At 42.4% G+C, this 13,495-nt stretch overlaps 1 protein-coding gene across 6 annotated transcripts in view; it reads left to right on the top strand.

The window, feature by feature from the left end:
• The window catches only part of SPECC1 (sperm antigen with calponin homology and coiled-coil domains 1), an 85,856-nt gene that overhangs the window by 55,526 nt on the left and 16,835 nt on the right, over positions 1 to 13,495 (top strand). For 4 of the 6 annotated variants that reach the window (XM_033078576.1, XM_033078578.2, XM_033078575.2 and 1 more), the window contains 5 exons: positions 6,401 to 6,546; positions 6,730 to 6,830; positions 7,591 to 7,672; positions 9,904 to 10,054; positions 10,907 to 11,018. In XM_033078576.1, the coding sequence (XP_032934467.1) occupies positions 6,401 to 6,546; positions 6,730 to 6,830; positions 7,591 to 7,672; positions 9,904 to 10,054; positions 10,907 to 11,018 (592 nt within the window). Of the gene's footprint in view, positions 1 to 2,468; positions 3,734 to 6,400; positions 6,547 to 6,729; positions 6,831 to 7,590; positions 7,673 to 9,903; positions 10,055 to 10,906; positions 11,019 to 13,495 lie in introns of those variants that run through there. The other 2 variants (XM_033078579.2, XM_033078581.2) reach the window with 2 other exon arrangements.

The raw sequence follows: 13,495 nt of genomic DNA, 5'->3' as shown, positions 1-13,495 counted from the left end.
TTATTTTGGCTTTTAAACTATATTTGATACTACTTCAAAATGAATAGAAGATGACCTGTTAATTTGCAAACTGGAATATTTATATTCCATCTATAAGGAACATTATGAGCTCTTTGGTGTAAGAGGCCTGAGCTACAAATGCTCCTTTTTAAATTGGAACCCCAGAATCCATAGAGCTGTAGTTCCAGGAGGAAGTGTTCAGACATGTATTTAATGAAGTCAGTTTTGGCTTTTGTGTCTCCCTTTGTGTCACACACACTTGGATGTGTCTGTCTCTGTGTCATGTTGACTCTGTGTAGCTTGCTTTGAGTATTGCCTTGGTCATGGAGCCAGATATGCTGTCTGCAGTGGGCAGTATTGATTCTCTTTCAAAGGCAGGTAATGAAACCAAATTTTGCATCTGTCAGGATAATTAATTTGACTCTCAGAGTGTGCAGAATGTCTGTACTGAATGGTGTGGGGAGCATAATGAAGCCTGTGGAAGTCCCTGTCTAAACAAAGCAATGATCAGCAGCTGAACTCTGGAATTTTAAAGCTCTGCTGACCTATGAAACAAATTCCTGAAGTCGCCAAAGCTCCTGCTGAGAGCCAGTTCTACACTTCCAGATATTTTTGCATTCCTGAGGTCTCTGTCTCCCCCAGCACCTCAGCTTCTTTCACCCAGGAAGTTCTGGGGATATTCTTATTGTCACTTTGTCAGCCTTCACAAATGCCACTGCTCAGAATCAGCAGCAGATTCTGGTGCCTGTGGTGATTTTGATGTGTGCTCAGCACTGGTGGAAGCAGTTTGTAGCATGATAGTCTATAGAGTATTCCTCATGTTTGCTAATGCTGAGCAGCTGCACGCTCAGCAGAATGTCTGACAGTCCCTAGTGGAAGTTCCCTGTCTGATTTTTAAGCTCTTAGTGGAAAATGTGCCTTCCAAAGAGCTTGCTACTCAAAGGTTTTTGGCAAAATCTCAGCCATCTCTTGAGGGTCATTAGACTCCACCTCACAAATTCATCTTGAAGCCAATTTATCTCCTATGACATCCTGCCATTTTAGTGTTTGCCTGTGGCTGCCTGAGTTCCTGCCTCCAAGTTTGGTTTCACCGTTACGTTCTTCTAATCAGACAAAAAGTCATTTTTGGTTTAGGAGCAGCCAAAGAACTTGCAGAAAAAATCCTGATGAGGTCATCAGAGTTCAACTGAATGAAGGTAAGAGCCTCCCAAAGGCATCTTTAACACAGATTAAATGTCTAATTCTATGACTAAGAATGTTGGGGGGGAGGTTGGTCATGAATGCATCAACCAAATGGAATAAGGGAAAAAGGAGTTAACTTGTTCCAGGTTAGTACTGGTTGAAACTACAAATCAATTAACCTGTGCTTCAGGCAGCCTTCTATGACATTTTGCATCCTAATTAATGTTATTTCTCTGCAGTAAAATGCAGAAGCTTACAATCCACTGTTGTGTAGCTGTCTCCTCACAGGTAGAGGAAATTGAAGTTAAACTGTCTCCATCCTTGGAGGTTTTCAAGACCAGTCAGGATAAGAACCTAAGTAAAAGTTTCAAGTTTCAAAGTTTTGCTTTGGCTCTTTGGCTTCAAATTGTCAAAATTATTTTGGCACTAAAGCATTTTGAAGTAAGAACATGGAGGGAAGACAGTCGGGCCAGGAGACGTACTTAGAGAAATTAAATCTGTAATTAAATGAGCGACTTCTTAGAATAATAAAAATTAACCAGCTCTTCAAACGGAAGCCTAAACTGAACATTGTGATGCATCCCACTAATTTGCTTCTGTTTTTCCTCCTAAAGTCTCCAATGCCACAGCATGGCAGTGTCACATGCTTTTCTCCTGGAAATGAGCTTGTAGTCTGTGTATTAAACCCCGCTGTCAGTCTGTATGTGCTGATGTGCTGCTCATTTGTGCCTGTGTTTGCAGCTGTTCTGTCTCACAGAGGTTTGAGAGCAAAGGAGGATGGCAGAGCAGGGCTCTCCAAGAAATGTTTGCTCCTCAGAGTTGTTTGGTGTGGGGATTTGGGTTTGTTAGGGAGTTCTTGGTGGGTTTTTTTACATTGGATGAGGTTATTCCATCCCCTTTAGTGCAAGGACCCTGAAACTCTGGCTGAGGTAGAGCAGCCTGGATGGGTTCATGTACCTCTTTTGAATGAATAGTTTGAACAGTCAGAGGAGAGGACAGCCAGGAACACCACCACCCCTATCCTACACTGACTCCTGGCTGTAAATAATGATTTCTTCCTATCTGAGCAACATAGATTTATTTTGTACTGATGTTGCTCATTGCGTCTCAAAGGCAAATTAGTGGAGTGTTAAGGCACTCCTTCAGCTGTTCCAGCCACACCAGTGGCATTTCCCTGACTCTCCTTTATTTAGAGGTGATGGGATGATGTGGAATAGAGAGCTGTACCTCAGGGTGGGCATGGTGTGGCTTTCCATAACCTCCCCCACTGCTGTGTCTCTCTGCAGGTGCCTGATCTCTGCCAGCTAACACAGCCCTGAAAGGAGGCACAGCCAGGCCTGTGAGACTGCAGGACTTGCCTTCAACTCCCAGCTGAAAAAGGGAAGTTTCCATTCAAGAAAGCACCTCTGTCTTTTTTTATTACCCTGCAAAATTCAAGTGTATTGCAAAGTGTGAATGCTCAGGTCCACCTCTTCCCCATGGGCAAGAGCCTCTGTCTTTGTTTCAGAAGGCTTCTCTCTTCAGAAGACACCAGGAGGCAGAAGAAGTTCTGAATTACTCTGAAGCCAGCTAAGCCATAAGAAGTAATCAGAGATTTGGGGATCTGAAATAACTGAGAGCTTTTTGGTTTTTTGGAGGGATGGGGCTATTTTCCTCAAAACAGGCATTCAAACATGCCATTTTAACCTGAAGCAGAAATTAAACTGGGTGTGTATGTCTGGTTTGTAGAATTTAATGGCATATACATCAATTCTCCATGTAGTATTATATTCTGTGATCTATCTCTGTGTGTCTGAGTACATGTAAGAGAGCAGATGGTTTGTACAGACACACCTGGGGATAGCTCACTGAAATCCAGCAGCAGAACTGAGTGCAGACATGGATTTACTGTCATTCTCAGCTGCTCTGCTGGTTTCAGATCTCACTCCTGCATTGACGAGGCTCTCACCACTGGGTGGCACGGCCGTGCTGGGAGGGGACAGCCACAGAGCTGTCCTGGTGTGACCTTCCCGGGGGAAGTTCCCTCCTGTAAGAACTGCAGATGGAGAGAACAGAAAGAAAAGAAACGAACAGCTCAAGCCCCTAGTGAGCATCCTCTCAGAAAGGAGTTGTTCTCATGCCATTTACTCAGGTGAAGTATTTGATGATCAGGGAGAACTTGAAGTTCAGCTCTGCAGCTGGAGACACCTGGAGAGAGCTTTCCATGGATGCTGAGGAGAAACTCAGAGATCACCATCTCTACCAGGAGATTCTCACCATTTCTTCCAGGACTGGAATTCTGTGTTTTGGCTGTGGCATTTCTGACCTTTTCTTCTGGATGTGAAGACCTGGCAAGGGCCTGGTGTGGGAGCAGGCTGAGCTGGTGGAGAATTCCACAGGATGTCCTGGCTTTGGCATGGCCCCACCTCTGTGCCATGCTACTGGAGTGCTTGCCTATATGCACACTTGTGTTGCCTTTCTCTGCTGTGCTGGCAGCTGTTGAATGTTGGTTTTTTATGTTCAAGAAATATACATTGAAGTGCCAAATAAATGTTTTAAGTGTTTGGAATTGTCTGCTGCCTGCCCTTGGCCTCTCTTCTGTTCTGTGCAGTGGTAGCTGTGTGTCTCTTCTTTGTGTGCCTTGGAGTTCAGGAGCAGTCACAATGACAGGAACTGTGTCAAAGATGACATTGGGGAGTCATTCTTTCTGAAAATGTGGTCTTAACCTCCTGTAGCAGTCATCAGAGCAGTATAGAAATTTTACAAGCATGAGAAGGCTGAGTTTGCCAAAAATCTGTCCATTAAGCCCAGAAACATTTGCACCTTGTTATCAGTCAGTTGTCCGTGTATTTCAAACCTAGAAAACAAGGAGACTCACTCTTGCTGTTAGAGAAAAGCTCTCTGCATCTACTCTCACCAGTGAATGAATGAAAGTCAGCAGTGGTTTTGTGAAAGGGACTGCACATTTTAATTCCTTTGTGGCTCCAGTGCTCTGCTTCCTCCTGGAGCTGCTCCACTTCAGCCAGCTGCATGTGCAGCATTTATCTGTGTGCCCATTCATTCTTGTCTCCAGGAAAGCATACAGCAATTGGTGACATTTTGTTCAAATCCCTCCTTTTTGTAGCAGAACTTGTGTAGTCTCTTGGATGGCCTAAGATGTGCTAAGCTGAAGGAATGCTGTGCATAAGGAGGAGGCATTTTGGGTTTGAAGTTATGGCTTATCATTAATCTTTCTAATTTGTGCTCTGTGCTGTCCTCCTGAATTAGCTACTGCAAGTTAAGCTCTTGCTGTTCTGCTTCTCTCTTAAGAAGCCCATCTGTGTACACACACACTTACATCCCCCTGTCACACAGATTTTTCTTTTTAGGGTTAAGTGCTGACCAGTTTCCTCTCTCCATTGCTTGTTGGCTGGCATGTGTTGTTTTAATTGAAGCAAGGGGCTCTCAGGGCTGTTGTTCTTACCTTCTGTGCCAAAGTTTGCAGCATGGGAGGTTTTTTGTGGTGATTGTGTTTAATCAAGGAGGTTATTTCAGGCTGCCTATTACAAATATACAGATGAAAGATTACAGGAAGCATCCTAAAATAACATTGAAGATGGTTGTAAGTCCAACACTTGAATCCTCATAAGGACAGAATAATGGCACCTGAATTCTCAATGGACTCTACTGTGGCACAGGTGCTGCTCTAGTGACTCTATTTAAGATGTTTGCATCCTTTTGCAGTCAAAGGCCAGACTGAAAGTGTAATAGATTGCACTGGGTGGTTTGGGATCTTGAGGTAGAAATTTCCTTCCTCCATACTTTGCTAGAAGCAGGACTTAGTTTTTGTGGTTTGTGTAACTCAGGTGCAAATGCTGTCATGTGCTGATTTGTTGTTTTTGCTTTATGAGCCACAGAACAAAAAGTCAAGGCTGGAACTTAAAGGCTAGCAAAACACTGGCTCCCTCAGAGCTCAGTGAATCTTATCCAGTCTGCCTTTCCTCCTTATTGGATTAAATGAGAATGGGACTGAAATGGCTTTTTCTCCAGCCATCTGCCTCTGCAGCCTCCCCTGGCACACAAGGAGCTTCAATGAATTAAAGAAATAGCAAAAGTCTGCTTAAAGACAGCACCTCCTTAAGCCCTGCCAGAAATAGAAACTTGAGTCACTCTTATTCTCTTATTCACTTCACCCTTTAGCCCCTTCATTTTCTGATGGCTGAAGGGAAAGAAAAGGCTCTGCTTCTGTTTTTAGCTCACAGAAGCTGTTCCACCCTATATGCACTTTCTGGATGGAGTCTTCAGGCACCCTATGAAATCATTTCTGGTTTTGTGTTCATGGAGCTCTTGGTGTGTATCAAATGTGGTAAATACAGGGAGATGTGGTGATAGCTCCAGGTTCTGAGCAATGGGAAAGGTACAAATGATCTCTTTGTACATGACTAGACTGTATTTGCTTGCAGCTTTCCTAAAATAAAGCTAGGTAATTACACTCCCAGTCTGCCTGAGAAATATGGGTAAGTCACTAAGCAATATCATGTAAAATACTTGACTAGAAGCAACTTCCCCTGTGTGATATTTTATGTTTAACACAGCTCTGGCCTTTCCTCTATGAGCCCCTGTAAGTCCAGCACCTGATCTTGACTTCAGAATTTCTTTTCAAAGGAGTAATTTCTTTGTCCTTCCTGTTAAAATGTGAAACCTTTTCTATTTGGTCTGTCTTCATTCTAGCCATTGGATTTTGGCCTTCCTGTATCTGCTAGGATGAAGCACTTAAGAATTTTATTCCCCATATAAGTGCTTATGAATTGTGATTGAGGTTTCATTTATTTAGCAGATGTCTCTGTTGATAAGTTTGAAATGTAGAATTTTTACTCTGAAGTGTGTTTGCCTTTTGGTTACTTTCCTCACTATAAACTGAGAGGCACAGTAGCCCCTTGGGCTGTACTGAAAGCCCATCTTCAGGTCATTATTGATAATTACTCAAAAGTCTCATCAAACTGCTTTTTTTTTTCCCTATGAAAATCCTCCTTCCTGTGTGAAGCTTGGGAATGGGGATGATACAGTTAACAATGCAGAAATGTTTGTTACACTCAGATTTGGTGCAAGAAAAGAACCTGAATATTCTAAGAGTAGTGCATGTTCTGGGCATTGCAGTGAAACCTGCCCATTGTTGGATTTGCCTCTCTATCAGTGAAGACCTTTAACCTGTGCTTGCCCTCCCAGTTGCCCTGACTGTGCTGTGCTTTGTGCCTTGCAGGCTGGCAGCTGAGGAGGTGGATTCTGTGGAGTCAGACACAGCCAGCCGCTGGCAGGGGGTCTGCCTGAGCAGAGCATCTCCCACACCCCCAGAGTCTGCAGCCACTGTGAAGTCACTGATAAAGTCATTTGACTTGGGATGCTCAGGTATTTGAACATTGTGCTTTGTAGTAAAAGAAATTTCTAGCAATGAGCAGGATCTGCTTGTTGCTTCTGGATGGGTATTTTCTGTCATAATTATGGAATGTCACCACACAGTGCTTCCCTGATCTGACAAGAGAGTGATAGTTGGGTTTGAAATCCAGATGTTTCCATGATTTTTCCTTGCAGGTAGCAGTGGACAAAATGTCCCAGTTCACAAGGTGCCCAGGAGCCCTCTCAGTGGAATTCCAGTGAGGACAGCCCCAGCAGCTGCTGTGTCCCCAATGCAGGTACAAGGAGCTCTTCTGTCCTTGTAGATTCAGAAGAGGTGGACACAGTGCTGGCTCCATCATCTGCTGACAGGGGGAAGGGGAAACTCATCTGTTTGTTTGCTGTGCAACATCAAATGCTGTGGTCCTAACAAAAAGGATCAAAGTGAGTTTGTCTTGACTTCAGCTGAGAGGTCTCAGTGGACGGATGTGAGCTGTGTGGAATCCAGTTCTGAACTTTATCACCATGGACCAGAAAAGAGGTTTCAGTTATTGGGAGTGAGATGGAAGAAACATCACACTGAACTAGGGAGTGGCACATGAGTTGGGATTGAAGTTTCCATGATGTGTGCTCCCAGTTATCCAGTGAGGTCTGGGACCTGTATTAATGCCTGATGATGGGGTATTAATTGTAAACTGGTGCTGGGGCAGAGACAAGAATCCTCCTGACATGGGACTCAGGGTGTTGGGAGCAGAGTCAGGATTGGGAACAGGCATCCTCACTTTTGGTGGCACTAAATTGTGTTTGGCAAGAGAAGAATCATACAAATAGAAGTGTGAAGTAGTTCAGGAGCCAGTCTGTTACCAGATAAAATATTGTCCCTTTGTACTCATGTTTTTCAAAATTATTTACCTAGCTCTAGGTCCAGCTGATACCCTGCTGAAAGGTTTCTGTGTCCCTCCATGTGCTTTGTGATCTTGAGATAGCAGAAACTTCTCTGCTCATTTAAGCGTGATATCCAATACTTCTTCAATTACCTCTTGCACCTTTGTTTCACAGAGACACTCTGTGTATAACAATGCCAAGCCAGCCAGCAAGGGCATTGCCAGGCATGCAGATCTGTCAGACCTCCCTCTGGCAGGTAAGTTGTGATAAATACAGATACTGCCTCTTTTTGTTAACTAAACTTGTTATTAACTGTTGGCCTCTGCCTGAACCATTTTTACTTTTCTTACGTGGTCAAAGGAAACATGGAAAGTGCCTCTTGTGTCTTTACAGAGCTTATTCATTTTGTTGTGCTTCTATTCCCATCTTGATCATAACTAAAAAATAGCTGATTTATTGTGGTTTGCCAACACAAACTGCCCTTCTTTATTCAGAAGTATCCACGGCACCTCTCTAATCCACACTGTGGAACTGGAGAGGGTTGGATTTTGTTCAACATGTATGTCTCTGGAACAAGCCCAAAGCACTGTCTTCTGAGGGTTTATTTGTTTTTAAATTGAGCTTCATTTGAAATACATCAAACATTTCAGATTCTGATGTGACTGTTTTAGGAGCAGTCATATTTGGGCTGGAAATAGTTTGTTTTGAGAGTTCTCAAGAGATGAGTTTGTTTTCATTTCACACTTTGCTTTTGTTCTCTTGTCATTTAATATTCTTTTCTTCCAGTGTTTGTTTCCCATTTTCTCTAGGGCCCTTTATTTTGATTATCTGGTCCTGAATGTAGTTGTTCCATTGGAATCAAAGTTAGTAACAACAGGTTCTTGAATTTTTAAGGACAGATGAAATGTTACATTCCTGTAGTGAAACTGCAGGGAAAGACCAAAAAAAAAATCTCTCACAACTTCTTGATAGCTGGACTGAATTTTATGCAGTGGTTTGCTAATACTGGAGAGAAATTAGAACCTGGCTGAGCAAGCAGAAGTGTCTGCTTCTGTCTTAAGGAAATGGCCAGGGTTTATTTACTGGTATCAGGTGGTTTCCAGGAAGTCTTGCATGAGTGTGTAGATCCCAAACACAACCTTAAGACCTTCTTAATCTCTACCAGTTTACTGTAGAGTGAAATAATCTATCAGCTGTGTAATATGATGCTGGTCCTTAATAATAAATATCTCACTCTGGGCCATGGATAATTGCTGTTATTTCCCATAGACAGTTCTGTGGAAATCTGTTAAAATCTACAGATATTTTATAAGCCATTTTATGGTAAAAAATTATGGCTACTCTTCTAACAAGTTCCTGTATTTCCAGCTTCTCTTTGTACCTGGATTTAATTTAGTTCCAATAATCCATAGCAAAGGCTTACTCACTGTACAGTTGTAACAGCTCTGGTTCCAATCTAAATAATCCTAGAAGGCAGTTGATCCAAGCCCTATGCAAACAACACTGAATCAAAAATTATCCCCAAGGAAATTCAGAGTGAAGTAGTCTCCATAATAAAAATCTTCTGGCTGATTCCATCTGACCAGTGTCACAGCAGGGTTCTGTGATGTCCCTAATATGACCCAAATGTTACATATTTGGAGAGGAGCATGGATTACTTTACCCAGAGCTGGTCTTTGGCTGTGATCTTTGAGAGGCAGAGGTTTACTGGCTCCATCTGGGCTTTCTAGCACCCAGAAATAAGTCCAAGGGAGCTGAAGCTGAGATAAGAAGGAATTCACACCTTGGTGATATGGCATTAATTGATAATTATCATAGGGCTGTAACTGAAAAAGAGGTGAAAAAGTTGTGTTCCACATTCAGTAAATTCTGATAACATGATGTGCAGTCCTGGCTTGTTACATCACCTTGTATTGATATGAAATAAATTATTTTCCTTTGACTGTATAACAATAGATATCATAAATACATTATATGAACTATATAATATGTATAAGAAAAATACAGATGCATCTGCTGTGAATATATTGAGCCTTCTCAAAGTTATGTCAGACATCATGAGGAATAGGTGCCTTTCCCTGGGACAAGAGGCTTTCTTGTTACAAGTCTGCTAATGGCAGAAAAGAAATCATTGTGCTGGGGCTGCTCACTCATCTGGTGAAGATATCTGGTGCTCAGCTTTTGAACCTTGAAGAGTGTAGATTTTGGTATTTCCCTTCATTCACCTGAGGCCCCTACCCCCCAGCAGGAGTATCAATCACAGGAAACCAGGCAGCCTGTACTGTTGAAATCATCAAAGCCATTCCTTGTTGTGGTCACCTCTAATCTGCTCAAGGTTTCCTAGCCCCATGTGTGTTTAATGAACAAATGAGTACATTTGTTTAGAATCAAAACAACAGACTCCATATTGTGTGCTGGGGTGGCAGGACAGTGATTAATCAAATTCCTCAGCCTGCAAACTGACAGCTTTTTTTAAAATTCCCACAGACCTTCTGAAGGGGAGGAATGAAGAGCTGAAACCAGACCATTACCTCCGCAAAAGCCCCTCCCTGGAATCCCTGAGCAAGCCCCCGATGGCCTTCAGCAGCAGGATGCTTTCCTCTACCCCCAGCTGCTTGAAACCCCAAAGCAAACTCAGGTATCAGCCCAGTTTCCTGGGAAAAACAGGACAGACCAACAGCATTACCTGGCACCAAGATAAATACTTTAATCTACAGAGCAGACTGCTGGGAATTACCAGGCTCTGATAGATCCAGATATGAAAATTCAGATTGTAATGATCACAGTTAGCTGCAAAATGGGAAATGAGGATAGCAAGCTGAGCTGCACACAAGAATTCCATCATGTGGTCAGCCCTCATTATCTTACTGACATTTTGCATGTTGTGGTGAGCTAAAAACCAGAGGCTCTGAGGGCTGGAGGAAATTGGACACATAAATTTCTTCTCTCTTGAGAAAAAATATGTATTTTCCTCTGATCTCCACCATTATTTCCACCAGTAGATGCTATAGAGTGAAGACAATGTGAGTGTTTTGATTGTTGGCCTTTAAATGTCCTCAGCTTTCACATTTATTCATTTTATTCAAGAACTTGTTTTGCAGCAGCTCACCTGTGTGTGAATTTACTGTTACAGATTCTTTAGGCAGTTTCTTTCAATTTTACACCTAAATCCTGGTTTTCAATAGATAGAGATTACTTGAAAATTGTATGAGTAAAGCTGATGAAAATAATAGCAGAAATGCTTGGTTAACACACAGCACTGCATATCCACAGGTTCTGTTTTTCAGCTCTTCATGTACAGTGACACCACCTGAATTTACCTCATATAAAGGAAAATAATAAATGCAAGCTCCAAAACCTAATTCAGTTTGGTTTATGGTCATGTTCTGTGCTGCCAATCTGCTTTGTCATGCAGATATTATTTACACACTGGTAACAATTGAAGATATTTCAAGTGTATTTATTTCTTCTCCCTTCTTCCCTGGTTCAGTGTGGAGAGGAAGGACCCCCTGGCAGCCCTGGCTCGGGAGTATGGGGGTTCCAAGAGGAATGCTCTGTTGAAATGGTGCCAAAAGAAGACTGAAGGTTACCAGGTAAGAGAGGTAAAAAGGTACCTTTTTACTTTAATCACTTTCTTACAGTATGGAGTAAGCAGTCACTTCAAAGAAAATTAATATTGGTGTATATTGATTTTTGCTTGTTTACTTTTATGGGCTGTTTCCATCCTCTTCCTTCAGAATTCTTTAACACTGTAGTTCCCAACATTGTGTTGTCATAAGTATCTTGTATACAAACCCCAAAATATTTACTGCATTGAAGACTGCTGGTGGTGAGAAACAGAGTGTATATGTGCAGCAGCCTCTAATTAGCATCAGTTTTTGAAAGTACATTCTCATATTTTTTTTCTGTAGGCTTCTGTGGACAGTACATTATTGTGTGAGTTTTTTCTTTAGTCCTGTCTGCAAAACCAAAGAAATATTTCACTGTGTGGCCTTGACCAAATGAAGTTTGCAGGTTGATTTTACAAAGACTGCCTGAGACTGTCATTTCAGTGATTTGCACTGTTTATCAGGGATAATGGTTTGTCCAGGTTTGGCCATTGCTGTGCTTACCTGGCTCCTGTTGCTTCTGCAGGGAAGGCATTACAGACAATATTTCATCCTGTGGTAGATGCTGGATGTGCAGCAAAGTCTTGGTTTGGTATAATGTTGGGAGTTTTCTTTCTTAGGAATAATTGTTTGTTACTTGGAGCAGCAGACAAAAGCAGTTATCACCACATGTTGTGCACCCTGGAGCAAGTCTGCAATAAAAGCAGACTCCATCTTCTTAAATCAATAATTTTTTTTTTTCTTTCTGAGCAACTCTTTATGAAGCATTGGCTACAGGGTGCAGGAGTTTGGAAGAGAGGGCAGCAGCTTTCCTTTCAGTTGTTTCTTAGCATGATGTGTCTGGCTTGCACAGAAGGAAGGTGTTGGAGACAGCTCTTGACTTTAGACACAGCTTAGAAAGAGTAAGGCCAGGGTTAGTGTTTAGCCTCCAGCTCTGTGATACTGCCTCAAAGGCTGCAGTGCTGTCCCCTGTAATTGTGTGTTCTGTGCTGTTGGTTTATTTTTTATCTCCTCTACTAAAATTCTCCTGGGCTTGGATCTGAAAGTATGTGGGAACATTCCCACACAGTCCTCAGAAAACAATTCATGAAATCCAATTTCTCCAAGTCCAACTTCTGTTAAGCCAGCAAACCCATCTCTCAAGTAGTGCTTTCTCCTGGCAGTGTTGCCCTGTTGTGTTTCAAGTTGGAACCTATGAGGAGATTCCTTCACTCTCAAAACAATCTAACTCTGATGAGTTCACTGTTAGGAGTGTTCCCTGAGCATCAGCCTGTGGGTTTCTCTGATTTACACCCAAGTTGAACTAAATGTATTTATTTTAGAAAAAAGGATGTGGCTTTGCAAATGTAGAGGCCTGTGTGACATCTCAGGATAGATATTAAAGTCAGAAGAATCAAAGCAGCATCACAATATTGATTTATGGTGAGAATTTTGCCTCTCTGTCTTTACTGCTTTGTTTATAGGGATTCTCTCTTGGACATCCTTCCCCAGTTTCTCATTCCCATTGCACTCTTTGCTGTGCATTCACTAACTCATCATGAACTTGCTTTTCCCAGACCCCTGCACTCCCATGGTTAGGCTGATGTTTAGCTCCACAGGGAATTTTTATCACTCTTGAGTACAAGAAATGGAGTAAAGAACGTCATCCTCCTTCCTGCCTCAGCCCCTGCAAGGGTGGAATGAGGTAATGAACTGCACAGAGCAGAGCCCTGATGACGTGCTTGCCTTCTTTTCCAGAGATAACAGCCCTGTCTGTGAGGCATCATCTGTGCAAATTCCAGGATAATCATGTCACTCCTCACATGAAGCCCAGAACCAGGCAGAATTCTTAAGTGCAAACTCTTTTCAGCCCTGTGACACAGCAGAATGAGAGCGTAAAAAAAGTTGATTCTTGGCTGCCTAACTTCTCTTTTTGGTGACAAAATGTGTAATAGCAGTTCCTCATCTGAGCTGGGGAAGAGGAGGGGGATTCCTTTCTGTTTAAATTAGGATTTCATTAAGCAGTATGAGCAAAATGGATTAGAATAACTGATACTCTCAGTAGCAGCTACTCCCCCTGGCCCAGATTCCCTGAGGAAAGCTGGATGAGTGACCTAGGAGGGTGTCTGGGGATGAGACCTAGGGACCAGCACATGAGATTCCACTTTTGGAATGCTTTAATTCATGAAAACTTATGCTATAGAAAGAAATTTTTCATCCAGCTCCTGGCAAATATAGAATCATTTCATTTTAGATGAAGTCCAACCATAAACTCTCCTTGCATGGATTACAGTGGGAACATTCCCTGGCTTTGAACTTCAGCTTGTTCCCCAGGAGGCAATCTCATAAAACAAACCAGGGACTCTGAGGGGAGCTGGGGGAAGTGCAACACAAATTAGCAGTGGCCTGGAGGGTTTTGTTTGCTTTTTAAAAAAAGAAATTGCATGAGTTTACAGTAACTGAGGGGAAACATGAAAGCATCTATGTTTCTG

Source organism: Catharus ustulatus, chromosome 22 (assembly GCF_009819885.2).
Source record: "Catharus ustulatus isolate bCatUst1 chromosome 22, bCatUst1.pri.v2, whole genome shotgun sequence".
NCBI lineage: Eukaryota > Metazoa > Chordata > Aves > Passeriformes > Turdidae > Catharus > Catharus ustulatus.
This window is presented reverse-complemented; position numbering and strand designations above follow the sequence as displayed.